The sequence below is a fragment of the Emydura macquarii genome, unplaced genomic scaffold (assembly GCF_026122565.2).
Source record: "Emydura macquarii macquarii isolate MOO-44397 ecotype Brisbane River unplaced genomic scaffold, CSIRO-AGI_Emac_v2 contig_2636, whole genome shotgun sequence".
In the NCBI taxonomy this organism is placed as follows: Eukaryota; Metazoa; Chordata; order Testudines; family Chelidae; genus Emydura; species Emydura macquarii.
The window spans coordinates 7,513,397-7,535,761 of NW_027132773.1; the positions used below are offsets into that span (position 1 = coordinate 7,513,397).

Genomic DNA, 22,365 nt, shown 5'->3' on the forward strand with positions numbered 1-22,365 from the left:
TTAATTATCTACCTTAAGTGAATTCTTGTGTGGTGCTCTTTAAATAAGGTCTGTAAGCATCACCATGTCTGTTTTATAGGTAGGGTAACTGAAGAATAGAAACACTAAGTGCCTTTCTTGCAGTCATGGAGTGAGTTAATGACACAGCTGGGGAAAAAGCACAGGTCTTGTGACTCCCAACCATGTCAACACACCACAGCTGGCCTTTACTAGGCTTCAATTACTCTTACCACTGTGGCACCTGAGATCTGCCGAGGTGCTTGACCTAACAGTCCCTACATGTAACCATGTGGGGGCTGGAGGCAGGATATTCTAAGTATAGCTTGATTCTGAAATTTGCCTTCCCATCTGTCCAACAGCACTTGAGTCTATTAGTATATAGGGGTGCAGTGTAAGGTTCTTTTTTCTCCAGCTTTTATTTGAGGTGGAGCAGGGTGCAGCATGGGAATTCATTTCTGCGGGGAAGGAAAGTGGAGGAATCTTTTTTGCTGACTCTCACAATTCAGAATCATGTATTTTTGTCGCATGTGTCCTGGACAGTGCAGGTCACATTTAAGAAATGAAAGAAGTTTAATAAAAAGTGAATCATTATGGAATACTCAAAACAATATTTTCCATAAATTTTGTAGATTATCATAGAAACCATGAGCTACCTGCTGTAGAACTGAAGAAACAAAAAGCTTTTTTTTAAAAAACTCTGTCAGCTCCTGAAGGCTGCTCTGAGACATGTGCCACTGCTTCTTGCTGAGTTGAGATTTCTGGCACATGGCCCATCAAGTGAGAGAGGGAAAGGGAATAAAAAGTCTTTGTGCCAAGTGTTTCTTTCAGTGCCTCAGAACTGGATGTTTTCCCCCTATTAAATCGTATAATTTGTAATCTTGAACCTCCATCTGTTCGGATATCTGTTAATTTGCAGAATGTCTACACACTTCATTGTATCATTTGCTTAAGAAGTTCAATAACATCCAAGGAAAGAATGGCCATTCTACCTCCTGTAGCATTCATAAACAGCTCCCATTATGGGCTCTGTTGTGCCCCTTCAGCACAGCCCTGTGTTGGGGGTGATGTCAAGCTACATCAACCGAGTGGACACACAGGAGGCATTCTGGCTACCAGTAGCAAAATACCGCATGACACTCAGCTCCACCATTGATGCACCGGAGAGCACACAAGCCGCCGCACTCATTTAGGGAGTACAGCATTCTCCTTCTCACATGGCTGATCAGCTCTCCTGGCTAGCCCCTGTGGAGGTACGACATCATGACTGACAACCTGTTGTCACTGTACATCTACTTTGGGGCATCGTGTGCCACTGTCGCTGCATCTGATTAGTAGTCTTGCATTCTCCCAAGTGCAGCAGAGCCAATTCTAGCTGGTCTTTACAGCTATACAGATGTAGGGAGTTTTCTTCCTCTCTTCCTGCTCCTGTGTGCGCAAATGACAGGACTAAAATGATCACTGACCCTCTTCCCCACAACCCTCATCCCAGAGTTGTATGCAGTCTCATGGACCCAGCAAACATAGTTTTCTAACGGTAAGTGATGCCTCAAAAGGACAAGTATATATGCTATATATAATACTCATTCAGGATAGTTTTAGGATAAATTATTTTTGAATTCCTTTATCAGTCATAGCTTTGCTAGTGAATCCTCATCTGTAACCATAGCCATCAAAGGGCGTTGACTTTTGAGAGAAAGAAGATTAGCGCAGCTGTGCCAAAGGACTGATTGAATAAAATTAGCCTCAATAAGTCTAGGAGGATAAAATCAGATGGCTCAGAACTCGCCAGGTCTAAGAGATTCTACATGAAGTATTCCATCTGTGGTTTTATGTTTTGTAAATATGATGTACCCAGCTGGGGCCAAGCCAGTTTGCTGTGTTATTCCAATAGGTCTTTTATTCAGTCCACTGAGAACTTAATCCTGCTTTCCATTTCAGGACCCAACTGGTGTCATGGGAATATTTGGAGCTCAGTTTCACTGGGTCATTAGTGAGCTGCTCTCAGGAAAATGCTTGCATCATAGTTTTCTTGATGTTTTTCCCAAGGGGGCAAAAGTCTTTCCACACAGATGGCTATAACTGGTGGCTGGCAGACAACCGACAGATGAGATTTTTCTCTGGCACCATGCAGCAAAGCATCCTTGGCAATGTGATTGCGGCAAACCATTCTTTAGCTTTGTTTTTAAAAGGATATCAGGGATGCTGTCAGCACACTGACATGTGAACTCTGCCTACCATCTTTCATCTAACTGGATTTACTTGGTTAATTGCATGGTAGAGGTAGCTGGCCAAGTGTAGCTGGGCTAACATCTGTAGGACAAACACTTATCAAGAATGACTCCGATGATTTTAGAATGTCTTTCTGTGGAAGCACTATGCTCCATCCAGCAAGCCTAGTAGGGTTGCTGTTTGAGATATGCAGGGTCTAATGTTCACACATTACCTGCTTTTGCTGTTGGGTGGTAATAACACAAACCCTATCTGAATGGTCAAACAAGTATCTGCTCCTGTATTTGTTTTAAGGATTCAAGTGAATGAACTGGTTCAAAACCTGTCCCGTAATGTTAGAACATACAAGGGGAAAAAAAAAAAAAAGGATCCCAAAAGAAGTGCTGTACATTTAAATCAGTTAAAAGAAAGTTTTTCTTTACACAGCATATTCTACTTGACTTGTGAATGGACTTTGCTGCTGCATGAGGTCTTTGAGACAAATAGTGTAGCAGGACTTGAAAATGACTTTCCATAACCCTTGCACTTATTTAAGTTTAGGACAATGTGAAAAGGGTAATAAGCAGGGTTGGCAATCTGATCAGTTTACCAGTTCAATAATGTCCACTGCCCACCTATTATTTGAGCACGCTCAAATATTGCCAAATATTCTAACAAGAATGCACTGATGTAGGTGGCAGCTACCTTTTTTTTGTTGCATCATGGTGCCATTCTTGCATATTTTAGAACTTAATTAAATTGCCTTTCACATTTTCTGAGTTAAAATACTCAGTTAAGTAACTTGTTTTTGTAATTGGGCATAAGTATCTATCAAAGGCTAAGCCTATTTGAGATAATAAAGTCTTACTCTTTGTTACTGTTCTAATAAACTAGTACTTTAAAATATTTGACCATTTTTGACATTATTTGACCAATATTTGAAGGCAAATTGACCAGTTGTTTTTAGATTGGTCAAATGTCCAACCCTAGAATAAGCTCTCATGTGCCAGACAGCAAGATATGTTTTATTAAGGGATTGAAGGTATATATGAACAGGAAGGAATTTCCCATATCACACATTATGGTTTTTTTTAAATCATTATCTTATATAGCGAGTGTCGTATCAGGCTACAGTGGACCATTCTGATTTGCTATGGCAATTCTTCTCTTCCACTTATTACAAAATTTTTTAGTATGTGCCTTTTTATAGCTGTTGATTGATGAGCCTGATGCATAAACCTGTCTAATGTAAGATGTTTCCTTGCTAGTCTGTGTAGATTTTTAGCCTATTGCTTCTTGGTGGCATGATCTTGTTAGAAAAAAGTTTTGCTAAAGCTTACATTAACGTTCTCTCTTTCTCCCTTTCCTTGCTTGTTTTTCCTTCCAGATGTTCACAAATCATAATGGGCTCAATCATCAGGTGCATGAAAGTGACACTCTGCACAAATCAAGGAAGAGGGAAAAGTTGAGAACTTTATGCCATCTTTATACCCTCTTCTCCCCAATACTGAGGTTGCCGAAGAACCATTGTGCCCCCGCACCCCGTCAGCCTAATTTACAGCTGCCTCATTTATGCTTGTAATGAAACCCTAATGGCCACGACACTGGCCTGGGTTTACTAAAGTGCAGTGTGGTCCCACCACACCCAAATATGCCTCCTTCCCCTCATTGGTGTTCTTCCTACACTTGCCAAGGAGAGATACTTCCCCTGTTCCTCAGGTGAAGAATGTACTCCTGTGAACGCTACCCCACAGTCACAAAATAGTACAGGGAGAATGGGACTATGTCCCATGACCCTCTCCACCAGACACAAAACCTGACTAGCTGCTCCCATTATGTTCTTAAGTGAGCAGCCCTCCAGTTTGTGGCTGCACCCTGTGTGGATTCCAGGGGTGGGGTGGACTTCCTGGTCCCTCTCTGTCCTCTGGCATTTTCATGGAAGGCTACTATGATTTGGCACATAGTATATTCTAGATATTTGGAAAATAAATGCTCAAGACACTAGACTCTGAAAAAGCGGAAAAAGGTTACTTCACAGGGGGAATATAAAGGTACATTTTCCTACATGTACTGTAACTGTGAATTACCTGGATATGCTGAATTCCTGAATATGGCATAAGTGAAGGCCTCTGAAGGAAGGATTCGAGTCTATTGAGTGAATAGCACATCTGTGGGAAAAATATCAAAATAACTATTTAAGTAGAATGGAATGGTGCAAAGGGCAGGATGAAATTATTTGTTTTATGGCAGATTCCATTGTGCTACTTCATGTGTCATCTGTAAAATGATGCAGTAAGAATGCTGTAACTGTTACCCTTCCAGAGACACAGCACTACCATAATATGCCTCATGGTCACCACTGAGGATGTGAGAATCCCACATGTTGCCTCAGACATGGCTATAAAACATAAACTGAGGCTAAATATGGACTCTGCTCCTGTAGTCATCTCTCCTAGAAACTGAAATCATCTTATGTCTGGGGCATGTGCGGTTGTCAGAGAGAATGTCCCAGTTGTTATCTAAGCTCCATGTTTTTATAGCAATATGATTTGTTAACTCTGCCATTAAGGGCCTGATCAAAAACCCACTGAAGTCAATGATAGACTTTCCATTGATTTACGTAGGCTTTGGATCATGCCCTTAGTGAGTTATCTTCATTCAAGTTAACTTTCGTATAAATAAACCATTGCTTATATAGTTTTCATTAATGAAACACAAAACTCTCCTTTGCTACTGTTGGGTGAACATAATACAAATAAGTTGAAATTAACCACATAAAATAATTGTTCTGTATTTTTCATTTTTGCACAGAAAAAGCTGAGTTGGAAACCTTGTCTCAGCCACAGATTTGTATTTCATTTTACCTTTACATACACAAGTATACTCTTGTACCTACTAGCATTTGTTAATATAGCTTTTAAAAACTATGAAACCCGGATTTTTTTTCCTAATTTTGCAGAGATATTCATATCCTTCCTATCTAGAGTGACACAGCGAGACTGACGTGACATATTGAAATTGCTGAAGTGTAGAGGAAAGATAACCTAAATTTGCTTTCCATGTCAGTCAGTATGAACAAAGCAAACATTCTCCATGTGAAAAAACCCAGTGCTTTCTCTGGTCACTTAATAATATACTGATTTAGGGCTTGAACTGGAGGACATTATAATCAAACTATTAATTTTGTTTTACTTTTTCTTCTATTAATAAAAAGTCATACTTCTTTAGACATTACCAGGGCAGAATTTTGAATAATCATTCATTGTAAACCATTCAAGGATGTGGCAGGTTGGTAACCTGCTGCATTTAGTACAGGGCTGCTTATTCTGTTGTTCCATTTTAGTTCTTATTGTAACTACTCATGTGGATAAGGAAAATTTGCATAAATAAAGACTACTCACATGAATAAAGGTTTGAAGGACAGGACTCCTCTGCATTTATTTTGTGCAGGATGTCTCACCCATTAGGCAAGAGAAGACTGGGAGGCCCATACTATCAGAACTCTACTTTAGCTATCACTGGAATATAACTTCATGTCAACAAAGCTTTTACCCTTTCCTCTCCCTTCTTTTGCGTCACCCATTTGTTGTTTCTTGTTTCAGCTAGGGGTATGATTCTGCAATGAGCCTACAAAAACTTGTACATGTCAATGGGACTACTCACAGTACATTAAGTTAAAAGTGCCTGTGGGCTTAAGATTGTTAAATCATTAAGACAGGATGGGGGTTTAAGATTATAGGGTTTTTAACTCCTGTACAGAACGTAGCAGAAGGGACCTAGACTTGACAGGGACCTTTATATGCTATTAGATTACAAAGTAATAAAAAGAACATTGAATAGTGGAGTTCAGCTGAGCCCCACCCTTATATATAATTTTAGTGACTTGCATATAATATATTCATGTCTGTTAAAGCAAAGGACTAATCCTGTGTATAAAAAACCCCAAAAATCTTAAACAAATTTTGCCACCAGATGCATGTGTGCAAATCCCATTGAAATTACGTTAAGCTGAGGGCAGAGTCTGCCGCTTGAAGATAAATACATTTTAAAACTAAATAACTGGCTTTTATGTATAAGCAGGAATCTATAGCATATATAGTTTAGGGAGCTTTTCTTACTGAGTTTAAAAGCATTCTTTAACATTGTGCAAACTAAGGGATAATAACTATCTAGCCTTAATTTTTTCATTAGCATAACTGGTTAAGTTTCAAGGTATAAAAATTGTGTAAATACTCTTTTATATGGTAACTGTGGACCATATAACTACATGAAAACTACTATAAAGTGGTAGATTAATTACAGCACATGCCATTACAGGGTAAAGACCTGATTATTTCTGTTTTCTAAATTGCACTCTAAGGTTACATAATAGCTTCTGGAACTACTATGTGTAATTATTAATAGCACTTTGTATGTATACAAATACTTTAGGGCATGATTCAGCAAACCTCGCTCACATGTATGTTCCTATTGATTTTATAGAATTAGACATGTGAATAAGGATTACTCACCTTAGTAAAGGTTGCAGGATTGAGTCAATATGCTGTATTTTTGACTAATGAATTTCTGTAGAATTCCAGAAATGACACAGCACACTTTGACGTCTGTGCTATGAGAAGAAGAAACAAACCAAAAATGTGACTCTTATAAGCTACTATCTCAGTTTGGAATGGTTCAATGGTTTAATGAGGTTAATTTGTATTAGGTTGAGGGAAATCCTTTATCTACAGTATAGAGGCTTTCATTTCACATGAATGTGACAGATATTGTAATTACTGCACTGGAACTTAATTATTTGATAGCACAAGGAACTGAAATTCCCACATTTCCTCTCTAGGAACATTCACAATATACTCTAGATGATAAATAGAAACTAGAGGATAGTTGCCCTAGATTTTTAGTGTATTGAAGAGCCCTGGTAGCCTTTTCTGGAAGACTTTATTTTTCTACTCCAAAAATGGAAACAGTTTTACTAAACGGTCTCTGAAATGCTATCGTTGGCATTTGGTTATTTTTTGCTCTAATCCAATCTTCACATATCACAGCATCTTTTGAAATGCTTTTCCTTACTGTTCACAAACATAAATGATTGTTTCATTTAATTAGATTACTCTGGCGTAAAAGCCTTGAAAAATGCTCCATGTTCTCTCTAATGACTACAAAGTAAGAAATTAGCTATCTTGAAAAGTTTTTGTTTCAGCAGTCATTTTTTCCTCAAAGCATTATACAACAACCTAAATCCACTAACTAGCTTGCATTTCAGATGACTATTGGTGCATGTAGGTGATGCTTTATTTCTGCTTAGAAGGTGTAATATGGAGTCTCTAGAGAGCCAGTCAAGCTATGTAAAACTGTTAAATAGAAGAGCATAGAGGAAAACAAAATTTCAGAATCAATGAGACAAATCAGAATACAAATAAGGACTGAAATCTAATAGAAAGAAAAATAAGCACAACAAATTCACATCCTGACACTACATTTACTTTATAGCTTCAGTGTCAGGTTTGCTATGTGAATTTCATGTCAATTCACTTAAATGAATTTGTGTTAGTGTGTGTGGGTTTGAAATGCATAATTGCCTATTATAATAAAAATGAATGTAACTTTTCAGAACAGGTATGTATGTCTATTCTATGTTCATGCTATATATTATATATAAGAAATATAGTATATAAGTAATTTATTTTACTGTATACACAAGTTAAAGATGCTCTATACTCTATAAAACATATACAAGTTTAGTTGAGAAAAAATATATGTAATTCTTTGAGTCAACATGTTAACCCATGTCAACGTTTGGAAAGTAATTACAAATAATTTTCACTGTGACTACCATGTACCAATGAGCCTAAAAATATCTGCTTAAAAATTTCATGGATATTGGGATAACATGACCCACTAACTTCTTAGAAAAGGTCAGGTGGATAGCATGAGCAGCATCCCTCTTTCTCAATTTTATTACCTATAGTTAAAACTTTTTAAAACATAGAAAAGCATTTACTCAAGTTCAGTTTTTCAAAAGGTGGAACCTCTTTTGAATTTCTGACCTGATATGTCATCTTTCAGTGGATCATAATTAGAATGACCATGGTTCGGTCAGTCACATTGTGTTATATCATTTCACCTGTAACACTGTATGGTACAATACAACATAATCCAACCTGGCACTGTATGAAGTGATGCTAAAACTGAAATGTGTAGAGAGTGATTACAACAATCGCAACCTGCTTGACTGGCTTTGTTCTAGTGAAAAAGACGTATTGCTTGAATATAATGTTCTAAGCAGTAGTTTCCATTTTGATAACTAAGAACCAGATTGTGGGTTGCCCCTCTATGGCTGTGCATGGGGCAAGAATGGCAATTCAGTGGTTGCACAGTTTACAATAGCTGTCCTTGAACTATTGGGAGGGTAGGAATTTGCTTGTTCCTGCTGCCTGTTCTCTCAGGAAGAAAGACTCTGAAAAGGTGAGGGTGAGGGAAGAGGCAGGGTTAGGCCCTGCTTCCTTTTCTCCCTACCACTGATCAGCAGACTGGAGCAGGTTCACTGAGGGAAGCATCTGCTGTATCTTAATGGGTAATACAATCTCTTGAGTGTTCATCTTGGGTTACTGTGGCTCTGCCTCAGCCCCAAGTTAAACGCTAAGGCTTAAATTCATAATCTAGTTTTAAGAATATTGGCTGCTTGCCTGAGAGGGCAGTTTGCGTTAGAACGGTTATAGATTCCCCATACACGGTAGCATGTGAAGAAAAAGCAAAGTCAAAACTGCTTGTAAAAGGGCCCAGTCCTACATACCAGCTCCAGGCAAGACTCCCATTGGAGCCCCACCTTTTGTATTTGTTTGCTTTGCCAATTCATGGAACCTTCTTATCAACTTTTGGAATTTGTGCAAGAAGGGATGGAGAGAGTCTATATTCCTGATAAACTATCATAAAGTATTTTGCACTTGCTACCTCTCCAGTGCCCCCTCCATGTGATTTAAATATAACTATCAAAGCTGAGGCATTATAGACCTGAGAAAAAGAATTTTTACACAATATTTTCTAGTAGTCTCCCCAAGGTAACATCTCACAGTCTTATTTGGGGACAGTACAAGTCCTATATATAGAGAGTGACTCTCTAGTACTTTAGTAGTAGTTTTGCAATCTGTTCATGATCTGCCCTACAATTTCTAGCAGCCACTGGTGCAGCTTGCAGTCTCTGTAAGCTTTGATTAAATGCAAATGATACAATAATTAGTTACAATACCTTAGATAGTTAACTCTTCCTCCAGGCAGATTTTCTCATGGGACTGCTATAGTCTCAGGGCTGCAGTAGTTCCTGTGACTGGTTAGCTCATCCTGAAGCAAGAGAGAATGGCTAGTGTGTCTGAGTAGTCATTGATCCACTTCCCTCCATGCCTGCTTTGCACTGCAAAACAGAGAGCTCCATGAGATTACATTCCGCGCACAGGGTCCCAAAATCCTGCCACATCTCCTTCATGGAGCTGACTAATGAAATGAAAGAAACAAACAAACAAAAAATGGGACATTTCAGGTGTCCTGAAGAAAGATCCCAGGACATCATATGAAAAACTGGATCTGTCTGGGGACATGTGGTCATCTTATGTTTATTATGTATGCATTCCAAAATATATCTACCTGCTGCTATTTTAAAGTCTTTTCTGGGTGTCACCTTAAGAAAATATATCTTATTAATTTTATACAGAGATGCAGATGCCTATGATATTCTGGAAATAAATATATTTTCTATGGCCTTTTCAATGCCTCTATATTTTATTCCACTGAACTGGTATAATGTACATTCTTCTCTATTTGTTCTTACTTCACCATGCATTTTCTGTTTGAATCAGTTATGCTGTGTTTACTAAAGAAATCAACTTTGCTTTATAGAGTTGGTATCATTGTAATTCTAGTTTGGTCCATGGCAGATGACTTTACAGAACTAAATGTATTGTATTTCTAATTTAAAAAAACCAAACAACTGTACCATGCTACCTAGCAACATTATCACCATCATCCTCTTCTTCTTCTTGTTTGCACAGCTCACCATGTTAAAACTGGAACGTGTGAGGTGGTGGCTCTCCACAGATGTTGTAATAAGAACAAGATAGAAGAAAGGTCACAGACAGTCAAGTGCTCCTGCTTTCCTGGGCAGGTAGCAGGTACCACCCGAGCAGCTCCTTCTTGTGTTGATGGTGCGATGACTTCTCTTACTTCATTTTGTTGTATTTCTTCTAGAGGGTTTTGGGAATCTTTTTTTTAAACCTAGCAGTGTTTAAAAGTGTTATGAAGGATTCTGAGGTTTCAAGGGTATCTCCAAGATGAATGGGAGAGGAGGCTATGAAAAATGAATTATTTGCTATTACTCTGTGGAAACACTATGTGAAATTATTAGACACAATGTGCCTCTTGAGAAACAAAATGTGTTCTAAATAATAGAATGCTCTTAGTGTTGTATCAAGTTAATTTAATTATAAGTGTTTATGCATAAGTTATATCAGCATGTTATTTTCATATACTGCAGTCTCATACTTTATTTATATATTACTTTGTCGCAAAAACATACAAGCAGAGCATAGTTTGGGCTCATTTTAGGCTTTTTAGACCAATGCTCCTTTTGCTATCCATAGTTCAATATTAATATTGTGCTTAACAAAACTGCCATGGGTTTATATGTTTTATTTTGGAAAATATTGGCTCATTTTGCACAGCACTTCCTCTGAAAAAGAACAAGGCTGTTTCGTCCTTTTCGTGAACTATTTACTATTAATATGTTTGCTGTCATAGAAGCTGTAAATCTATCATCTTCAGGGAATAAATTTAATCATACACTGGAAGTACAGTACTTCAAACACAATACACTAACTCAAAAGAAGAGATTATGCTGCAAACTTAGAAATCTAACCAGGAAAGAATTGATGATTGAAAAGGAATGCTGTGAAATTTGTTCTTGAAGCTCTTTTTAAACAAATGTTTTTTTTAAAAAAAGGAATAATATTAATAAGATGCTGGTGCCAAATTCATACACAGTGTCCTTCACAGAGTCTTTATTTATTTATTTATTTATTTATTTATTTATTTAGAAAGATTCTGACTTGCAGTGTAGTTGTTGGACAATATACTTTTTTCAAAAAATTTTGTGCAATATAATGGGCACTTTACTGAGTATATAAATGTGTATGTTTCCCCCTTTCATAGCTTCAATAGTGGAACAGAAATGGTGGTGCCACATGCAACCATGTCTTGAAGGGGAGGAATGTAAAGTTCTTCCAGATCGGAAAGGATGGAGCTGTTCCTCTGGGAATAAAGTGAAAACAACTAGGGTAGGTATAGTACCAGCATCAGTTGTTATCAACAGAAAACTAACACATAAGCCCTAAGTAAACACTCAGAAGGAAACAGCCTAGAAGAATAACGAGGTGTGGGTAAGGAGTTATATTGAGGTTGGGTTTCCTGACCCTGTTTACTTCCCTGAGCATACTTTGCAGTTGATTGATCATAGTGTGCATTGTTCCTGTCATTTTCAGGTTTGGGTAATGCAGAGAATAGAATCAACCCCCTTTTCAGTTGCTACTAATAATAACCTATATTTTATTTGATCTGTTTGTCCCTGTATGACTGGTTGCAAAAAAGCCAGCACACCTTGTAATGTTCCTGATCCATGAAATATTGGTTTACAAGGTATAAAACAAATGCACTGTTGTCAATTACTTGGAATTATCATATTTCTACACAGACACTCTTGAATATGGCAAGCATTTACTGTGTCATTGCAGAACAATCTTCTGGTTATTTATGTCTCATAAGACTGAGAATTACTACAAAATTTTGACAGCGGTGCAATATGTTCCCTTTTCCATTTGACACTTTTGGTATTATTTGATCAAAATTGCATTAGTAGAAATCCTTCTAATATTTTGTCATACGTGATTCATTGAAAACAAAGTAAACCTGGTGTAATATGTGCTTTCTAATTGCTAACACAAGCAAAAGAATCACAAATTACCTAAGATAATGCTAAGAATTAAATACTCAGACTTCTAGAAACCACAGCTTCAAATCCCTACAGGTTCAACTCAATTTTTCATCCTTGTGAGGCTAATTAGGGTCCATGCTGCAAATGCACACACAAGTAAATGTTCTGTGAGTAGCAATGGTTCAAGTTAGTCAGATGAATAGTTGTTTGCAGGATCGAGCCGTAACTAGCTACAGTGAAGTTTACTCTGTGTGTGTGTCTCTTTGAGCCTGTGACACAGGACAAAATATTTCCCCTCGTCTCATTGTAGGGTAGTGTATTATGTACTGACTGGCTACATCCCTTCTATCCCAGAGGTGGCTGAATGGTGTCTGTATGTCTGAGTTGTAAAGCACTTCGACATTCTTTGGATCAAAGTTACTTCATTAGTGTAAGATATTCCATTCTTCTGTCTTAAATCCTTGTTCAAAACACTCATCTCTGCTTGAGTATTGTCCCCAGCTAAATGTGTGTATGTACATATTTAAAGTGTGTACACACACTCATTTTAGATTAGTGTATATGTATGTATGTACTATATATGTGGAGTGTGTGGTGATATCCAGTTAGAGGAAGAGGATTCAACAACAGTAACTAACTGCAAATGGAAAAGAAATTGGAAAAATGTCTCTAGTTCATGTCTCTCTCTCCTTTTATTTTGGCATTGGGCTTCTTCTCCATGTTGTTATGACCTGTTTATATGTAAATTGTCTAAATTACATGATAAGGTTTCTGGGTAGGGATTTTTCTCCTTATATATTTGCAAAGAACCGTGCCCTATATTGTCCAAATACTATAGTGTTAGGTATAAATGTTTTTGTTGTTATTGTACAAGTATGTCATTTTGGCAATATTTTTAGTAATATGATAAGCTCCCTGTTAGCACTTAACAAATAATAAGTAATAGGAGGCTGAATCATATATCCTCCTATAGAATAAAAGGAGGATATCTCAGCAAGAATTCTCTTGCAGATTTTCCCCTGGTATTCTCCCTTGAGAAACAGACCATAAGACCAGACCTGAAGCCCTGCAAATCCAAGGGGATCTGTAGAAGCCCAGGGCTATTCTCATGGAGGACTCATGTCTCTGCTGCAGTTCTGGCCCCCTGAGGGGCTCCACTCTATTGCCCTCTCGCCCCCTTCGATGCCCGGTCCCAGGCACTCTAAAACCTCTCTAGGGGCAGTTCCATGGAAAAGGCAGTGCAATCCAAGGCTTTATTCATCATCATGCTGAGGCCTACAGGTCCATTGCGATGGATACTTCAACCTTGTCACAGCTTGGAAGCCGTCAGTTTGTGGCAGCAGGGGAATTTCTTGCCTCCTGAAGTTCCCTCCTGTTTTACCTGCCTTGCCACTGGCTCAGACAGATCCCTTCCCTTCCCCTCCCCACCCCCTTCAGAGCTTTTCTTAGGGAAATCTCAAACTTTATTTCAAGTTTGCAACTAACAATTTGGTTCAATAATATGGGAGTATAACTGTCTGGGCTCTGAAGTGTTAATCCTGTCTGTTTATATACATGAAATTGAACCTTGAGTATCTCTGAATTTGAGATGTCCTAGAATACCTACACTGCTGTTAGAAGGCTGAATGTCTTCTTTGGCTTAAGAGAGTACCCTGTTATCAAAAGCACGTACTCATCCCTAATATATGGAGGCTGCAGTGTGTTTGTAGCTCCTGTCTATCCCAAAAGGTTCTAAGGAAAAGGAAAAAATCTGAAGAGTTTACTGATTTCAAACACTATATTCAGAGAAAAATAATAAAGAGCCCGACAAAGAGTTAGTATTAAGAGAACAAGTATAATAAGCTTTTCATTGTCAAATGAATAACTCATATGTGTTGGTCATGTATAATGTACAAGCAGCAAGAGCCAAAGGGAGCTGGCAAGTTAGTGTGATTTCAACACACAGCTAATTCTGTGAAAGCCTTGCTGAAAGCAATATAACATATTAGGTTTAAATCTACTTCTAAACACTGGGTCAAATTTTCCTCTTCAATAATACATGTGAAAATAGTAGTTAGATTGTAGCCTCATAAATGCTTGCAATGCAACCCTCTCTTCCAAAAGTTATCTGATTTCAAAACAGCTGGATTTCCAGACCGCAGGATGGCAGTAATGGAGTATTATGTTAGGGAATGGAGCCAGCCTCTGGAGGGAGGTATTTTTATTGCACATCTCTGGTAACACATAGTACCATCCCCTCGATGCTGTGGTATTAGTCACTAGGGAAAGAGTCCGGATGCATAATGGGAGAAGACAAATGGATTTTTCTAAAATGTAACCTGGTTGAAGTGTTGTATGTTGTTCAGAGATATCTAAGAATATACATGAATAATGAATTAGTAATAGCATGAATATTGTGGTACTTAGAATTCAAATGTTAAGGATATACAGGTAGATATTATTTACACTAAGAATGCAGAAATAGGCAGTATAGAATTATGTTGCAGTGGAATCACAATACATACAATGTCAATGTATGGCCAACAGAGGAGAGGGTTAATAAGGATTAGACTTAGGGAAGCAGTAAATCTGGAGAGGAAGAGTTTAGAGGCTGAATTTACATTTTTTACTGTGTTGGAGTTTATATTTGGAAGGGTGGAATTTGTGCCTCTGTATTCAGAGAGGTCTGAAGAGAAAATTGCTAAGCTAGCTAAAATAGTGATTTATTTTTAGGCAAAGATCTTAGAGTATATGTCTGCCTAGGCTGTGCACTGAAACTGGAGAGAGTGTTTAGAAATAGATTATTAAGGCTATGAAATAAAAATAGTTCAGAGATTTTCCAGAGACATCCTGGGATCCAGGATGCACTTCTAGGATTATGATAAGGTACCGCTGGTTGAAATATTTTTTACACAAACTTTCCATTTATTTTTTTTCACATTTTTCCTGTTTGTTGACAAAAATATTGAATATTTTTCAAAAACAGTAAACATTTGCATTTCAGTTTGAAATATTTTCTTTGTAACTCCCCCCCTCTTCTCTCACCTTTTATATTTTTCACTGGAAAGGAAGAAAGAACAAAAGAAGAAAAGCAGTCCTTTCATCTGTCAACACTTAAAATAAGCTTTTTTTTCTGCACACTTTTCCAGTGCGGAAAAAAGAGAGAGGTGGGAAAAAAATCAGAGAGTGAGAATTTTCCTCTAGTTAGAAAACCAAAAAATGTAGTTTACATTTTTTTTGGAGGTGAAAAATTTTCGTTTTCAATGAAATCCCCTTTTCCAAGACAAGTGTTAGTTGAAAAAACTTCGACTAGCCCTAGTTAGGAATTTAATCTGCCAAAGAAAATGAGCCAGAGGCAAGATTGTTTTCTTACAGTTGGAGAGGTGTCTTTGAATTGATTGCTTGGAGTTGAAAAAGAGAGAGCTTATAAGAAAGACCAGGGGACTTACTTACAGAGATTTTGACAGGAGACAACCACATCAAATATGTGAGCACAGGGGCAGTACTATTAGAAGAGTCGTTGTGGGATAAACTAAGTTAGCCTGAGACACACTTAATATGGCATAATTATGTTACAGTGAGTTTGTTTCCTCTATCATTTAGGCAGCATTAAGAACCCGAACCCTTGAACTATGGAATGTTCCAGATCAGTATCTGGGTGCAAATTATACTCTTGCAACCGTGCTATAGCTTTTTGATGTGTGCATTTTTTCAGCTTACAAAAGTGGGTGAAGAATGGGAGGAAATTCAAAATACTCACATATTAGAGTTCACACTGAACCCCTCCCCAGAAAATGACATGGCAGTGAGTTGTCTTGCCTGGGTCAACTTACTTGGGCTTGCGATTTGGGCTAAAGCTGTGAAGACATTTGGGGTCAAGCTGCTGAAACCCAGTGTGAGGGGGAGATTTCTTAGAGCTTGGACTTCAACCTGAGCCAGGACGTCTGCACTGCCATTTTTAGCCCCATGGTGTGAGCCTGAGTTAGGTGACCTGGGCTCTGAGACTAGCTGCCACAGGTCTTTTTTCCCCCCTTCAGTGTAGAAGCACCCATAGAGTTTAAGGGACTGGTACTACCAGATCATCTAGTCTGACTTGTATATCACAGGCCACTGACAGCACCCAGCACCTGCACACAATCAAACCCAACAACCAAAATTAAATCCAAGTATTACAGCCGCAGGAGACTAGCCAGTTATGTGCCATATGCAGAGAATAGGAGGGATTCAGGTGCACTGGTGACCAAGGGCCCCTGCAATTAAGTGAGATATATCCAGTTAATTCCAGCAAATGACCCACACTCCATGCTTCAGAGGAAGGCAAAAACATCCCAAGGTCACTGCCAATTTGACTTTGGGGAAAATTTCTTCCGAACCCCACGTATGGCAGTCAGTTGAACTCTGAGCATTTCAGCAAGACCCACCAGGCAGACATCTGGGAAAGAATTCTCTGTAATAACTCAGAGCCCTCCCCATCTAGTGCCCCATCTCCAGCTGTTGGGGATTTTTGCTACCAGCAGTTGCAGATCGGCCATGTGCCATTGTAGGCAATCCCATAATAACATCCCCTCCATCAATGTATCAAGATCAGTCTTGAAGCCAGTTAGGTTTTTTGCCCCCACTGCTCCCTTTGGATGGCTGTTCCAGAACTTCACTCTTTTGATGGTTAGAAACATTTGTCAAATTTCAAGCCTAAACTTGTTGATGGCCAGTTTACATCCATTTGTTCTTTTGTCAACACTGGCACTTAGCTTAAATAACTCCTGTCCCTCCCTGGTATTTATCCATTGATATATTCATAGAGAGCACATCTCCCCTCAGATTTCTTTTGGTTAGGCTAAACAAGCCAAGTTACTTGAGTCTCCTCTTGTAAGGTAGGTTTTCCATTCCTCTGCTTCAAACCTTTCTCTACAGCTGTTCCAGTTTGAATTCATCTTTCTGAAACATGGGAGACCAACATTGCACATAGTATTTCAGATGAGGTCTCTCCAGTGCCTTGTATAATGGTAATAACACGTCCCTATTTTTCTGGAAATACCTCACCTGATGCATCCTACGACTGCATTAGTCTTTTTCATGGATACATTATATCAGCAACTCATAGTTTGATATACATTTGCAATAGCAAATCAGGCAGCAATATCTTTCATTTTCTGTTAGTTCTGGGGTCTTTAGACTTTGGATCCACCTTAATAAGATTTAAAAAAAATCCCCAAACCTAAAATCTTTCTATTCACTAAATATGCAGTTATGATCTGATTAAACATGTCCTATTTTGAATGTGAGAGCAAAATTCCAAGAATATCATCCAACAGTAACTTACAACCACCGTATGTCATTTTCAAAGTGACTTGTAGGTGTGAAATTGTTACTTTTCATTTGAAAAATATCTCAATTTTTTTGTTATGGCCATGTTCTTCACTGGTATACCTTTATTCACACCTGCTGAAGATGTATTCCACAATGCTGACATATAGTTAGTCTTATTTAACTTAAAAAGTGACTAAAATCAGTGACCTCAGAGTTCAAACCACTATTGACAAGGCATATTTATATATGCTAATCACTGTATTGAAGGAGCAAGTGACTGAAATCTGACATTGCATAAGAGAAAATGCTCACTCATGTTCTTTGAAAATCACCAGCTCAGATAAGTGAACCATAAAGTCCAATCATGCATTATTCTCTTAATAAAATATGTAAGTGAAGCAATATTTTTACATATGTAGAAATGCATGTGTGAATGCATGGTCCAATTTTCAGAGATGCTGACTGCCCATATCTTATCTTTCAGTGGGAACTGTGGGTGCTTAGCACTCTTGAAATTGGGTTAGTATTATTTAATAATGTGTGGGGGAAAACACACTTCAAGTCAGAGAGAAATCAATATTGAATATATTACTATGTAATTATATTCCAAACCAATATCAAAAATCGATTACTGTAAAAACCATAACTATTGTAGGGACATAGAAAAATAAGAGAAGTATTACAGGGGCAGAGAGAAACGCATATTGAGGGTATTTATCTACATTCCAAATCCAAATCTGCTTTCCAAATCAATACTAGAGATCGATGACGAGTTTGAAAAACCAGAAATATTACAAAGACGGAGAGAAATCCATACTGAGTGTGTTTCTCTACCTTCCAAAACAATATTAGAGAAAGCCTGAAGTCAGATATTCATGATTTTTCATTTAATCTAATTTTGTATCATGGCATCCAAAGTTTAGAAGAAAAAACAATATCAAACAACATGTTCTTGGAAGAGGAGAAGACATGATGTCCAAACTTGCCAATTGGCCATGCATAAAGCCAAAAGGTAGTTGACATGACCAACCCACTACATTAAATAAACACACTTTGGTTTCTGTGCATTCACTGGTACTAATATTTTTACCTCTGTCTCCCCCTCTCTTTCACATACAGATGCTGAAATGTTTCTAAATTAATTACAGCAGCTGCTAGTGGCAGCATTAACTTTATTTGTATTTTAATCTATAAGATAAGCTGGTCACAAACTCACTTGGCTCATGGAATAAAAAATACATCAGTTAGATGACTTTACATATGGTCACAATGTTGGCAATTAAAGGAACAGACTCCTCCATCAATAAAAAAAAATCCATGCTCTTTCTCATAATCCCTTATGTAACACCTCCATGAATAGTAGAGTCTTGCAGTGTGCAGTGTAGTTTGGCAGATTTGAGGTCTGTTCAAATGATTTCCTTTGCCTTTTGCTGCTGCTATTGTTAAATTTGAAATATGTCAACTACTGACATTGTAAGCCAACAGGCTTAAAAAATGACTCTGTTGTCTGTCATGTAAAATCATTTTAGAAGTTGCTTTCTTCTAATACTGAACAAGGAACGTTATTAGAAAAAAAAACCCAGTGTTATCCCTAACGCTACCCTGTCTCTCTACTTCACTGCAGAGCTCCTACCTAGAATCTTCCCCTTCTGTCTTGCTTTCTGCTTATGGAAACAGTACACATATCTTCAATGTCTAGCAATATTCTGTGGTTCATAGAAAGGGTGGGATCACAACACAATTAACAACACAATTATGTGCACATACTGTAGCAAACTATTAGCCATAGAAAAGAGTGATTACTCTTTATTACGATCTCATTGTCATGGCGTTTCTTTTGAAGTCTATGGACAATCAATTTTTTAAAAGAATGTTTTCACCACCTGAGCACATGCTTATCAGAGCTGCTCCCTGAACCCCAATATCTCATAATTAAAATGGTAGTGTACAGCAGATAAAATTTTTAAGGATTAAGTGCATTTCATGAAAAATATATAAATCCTCGTGTCGTAAGCCAGCTACTCATAGAGATAGAGTGCAACTTTCCCTGGGGGCAGGTTAGGTTCTGTTACTAGCCACTGTTAGAGACAGAATGTTGGACTGACCTGCTATCATAGTTTTTGTGTATGTACCAAAGAAAACAGAGCTCATCATACAAAGGAAGCACTAAGAAGTTGGCTGTAAGAGCTACTGTTTTCTTTGAGTCCTTACACACATTTCTGTGACAGTGGCTAGCACTCCTGCCTATCCCTGCTGTCATTTTGTTCATGTACAGCCCTTACTGTAGAGCCACCAATCTTCACTGGCTATAGAATAGCTGAAATTCCTAGAAATAGCTGCTGTGCACATCACTGCATTTTATGGATAGTATTTAAGTTACTATGCACTGGGTGTGGCCACTTCGCCCCCACTTGCAGTACTTCATTCAGTCTGGCTGAATTTCAGGCCAATGTGGGCTTAGAGCTAGTTGTTTATTTATCTGTTTATATAGCACCAAAAGCATACAAAGCCTAGAAAAAACATAATTTCCAGGCAGAGCTTACAATATAAGTTTAGCCAAAGCAACACAAGTGATAATCACAGATACAGGAAGGACAGGATATGGGGAAGCAGGCTATGGGGTTGCTTATTAATCTATATTCTTAGCTTGTTGGTTCTACAGGTTTTCGTTCTGTTTGTCTTTACGGTTGCTTGTATAGTGTTTTTTGGAACTGGCTGGTTTGATGCAGCGAGGTTTGCTCACCACGCTGATCAGGATGCACACTTTATTATAGAGTGCGGAGGGTCTTGTGGCACAGGTGCTTAGCGTTAGCAGTAGCATTGTGGCTCTGCACTTCTTTCAGCAAGACTGAGTCCACAGGCAGCCCATCTTCATTACTAAATGTGCAGCATCTGGAATCTAAATCATATATTTAATTAAATGCAAAGCCCTTTGTTGAGAGAATTGAATACCAAAAAATAAAGAAAAGCAAAATTTAATGTTCCAGTAACTACATTAGCTCAGCCAATTTTCACACACTGGGCCTGTTTTCCAATCTGGCCTTAACTTGGTCTCCCTTTTCATACCCACCTGTTTGGTACCTTAGTTGTCTGTAGATGCAGGTTAGGTCACTTAGACATTTACCTGATCTTCAGGTGGAACAGGTACGTAGGGTCTGATCCACAGTCCAATGAAATCAATGGAACAATTCCCAGGGACTTCAGTGCACTTTGGATCAGGCACTCAGATATCTGTTTCTAAATACTAGTAAGTTTGAATGTCACAGACCCACAAACCAAAACTGAATGTTGGACCCTGTGGACATACATTTCTAATGTCAAGCTGTGAAATAGTGGAGCCTTAGTCAGATTTCCACAAAGGGCAGGAAAGTTTGTTTAAGAAGTAAAGACCACTACAGAAATGTTCCAGAAAGCCAACACCAATGCAGATTGCCAATTTCAAATGGATGTACTTTACCTGTTTAGTTCCTTTCAAATTCCTATAGGTGCTGAGGTTACTGAGAAAGATTCTGAGGAGATACAACAGCATGAATGCTTCATAAGAACATATAGACTTTTTTGAGGATAAGGATCTTGTCAACATGACCTTCAAAAGAAGAGAGCTTCTGAACACAGACTGTAGTTATTTTTTGATGAGTGGCTGTTTGGGAGCTAGTTGCTCTATCTCTTTGCATTCTGTCCTGTTTGATTTTTGTGCCCAGCTGCTTGCCCTGGGACTTGTCCCTTTGGCTACTTTCCTACAAACATTTTTTTGAGGTCCCTCAATTCACTTTTGTATGACGAGAGATACTACATAAATCTTAAGAGGTGAAATCCGTTGTGAATTATGGCCTCAATCACATTTAAAACAACCTTATATTGTTAATAATAATACATATCATGGTATCATATTTAAGTACATTTTGGAAAGGGGATAGCCTCTCTTCAGTTAAGGTTGCAACCATTAGACAGTCCTATTTTAGCACCTGTGTAGGTTGAATATTGCCAGATTTACCCTGAAAGCGAAGAAGAATGTTTTTGCAGTATTCAAAGAAAAAAAAATCAAATGGTATTCGAATTATAGGTAATTAATTAGGTCATTTTGTCTAATGTTTCTTTCTTCCACATGGTGACGCACCAGTTCATTAGTCCAGTACACAGGGTTTTCTGCCTTTGTCTCACAAGATTCCTCTTGTGATTTTTTTTTCAGTTGCTTGTCAGCACCCCTCACTGGCATATTTGAAATATTGTATTCATGTTTGGAGAGCAATCTTCTGCTTCCATGGTGAAAAATGTACTTCCAGACAGGATTTTGACTCATTCATTGAAGCATTAATGGAAAGCTGGGGATTTTCCTATTCTACTGGTTTTCTCCAGGACTTCCCTATCAAGTACAATGGGTTCAGTGCTAACATAAAGAGGTCTCAGCTCCAATTTTCAGCTCCACATACCTGAAGCCTCTGCCCATTTGTTGCAGCAGTACTAGGAAGACTTTTTGTGGTGTTTGGTGGACTTTTCCCATGACAGAAGTGGCTCTTTAGGATCTCACTGCCAGCTTCTCCTACCTCTTGAGTTGCTCATAGTGAAATGTCATCTGGGAGACAAGATCAGGTCAGTTAGAGGGGAAAAAAATGATTGAAGTGTGGGACTCGTATAGTGGTAGGCTCTTTTTGCCCCTCCTACCCAGGTAGTGTTCTTAGCTTGTATGGTAGATCCAAACTGTGCTTTCCATCATTCGGCATCTCTGGTACATCACTTTTATGCCTATTTAACTCTATCAAAATCAATGAAATGATATCAGTGTAATACTGAAATAATGGAGTGGAGAATTGGGCCCCATGTACCAAAGATGCATGACTTCCCCTCGTCCTGAGTCTTACAGTTCTCACCAGACTGCTCTCCTCTAGCAGTGTTTG

General features: G+C 38.2%; 1 protein-coding gene across 4 annotated transcripts in view; it reads left to right on the forward strand.

The window, feature by feature from the left end:
- The window catches only part of TAFA2 (TAFA chemokine like family member 2), a 71,546-nt gene that overhangs the window by 32,040 nt on the left and 17,141 nt on the right, over positions 1 to 22,365 (forward strand). For 2 of the 4 annotated variants that reach the window (XR_010922846.1, XM_067564136.1), the window contains exons 3-4: positions 10,251 to 10,403; positions 11,407 to 11,531. Coding sequence is in view for 3 of the 4 variants with exons in the window: in XM_067564136.1 (XP_067420237.1) it covers positions 10,251 to 10,403; positions 11,407 to 11,531 (278 nt within the window). In the remaining variant the exon portion in view is untranslated. Of the gene's footprint in view, positions 1 to 10,250; positions 10,404 to 11,406; positions 11,532 to 13,195; positions 13,387 to 20,955; positions 21,082 to 22,365 lie in introns of those variants that run through there. The other 2 variants (XM_067564134.1, XM_067564135.1) reach the window with 2 other exon arrangements.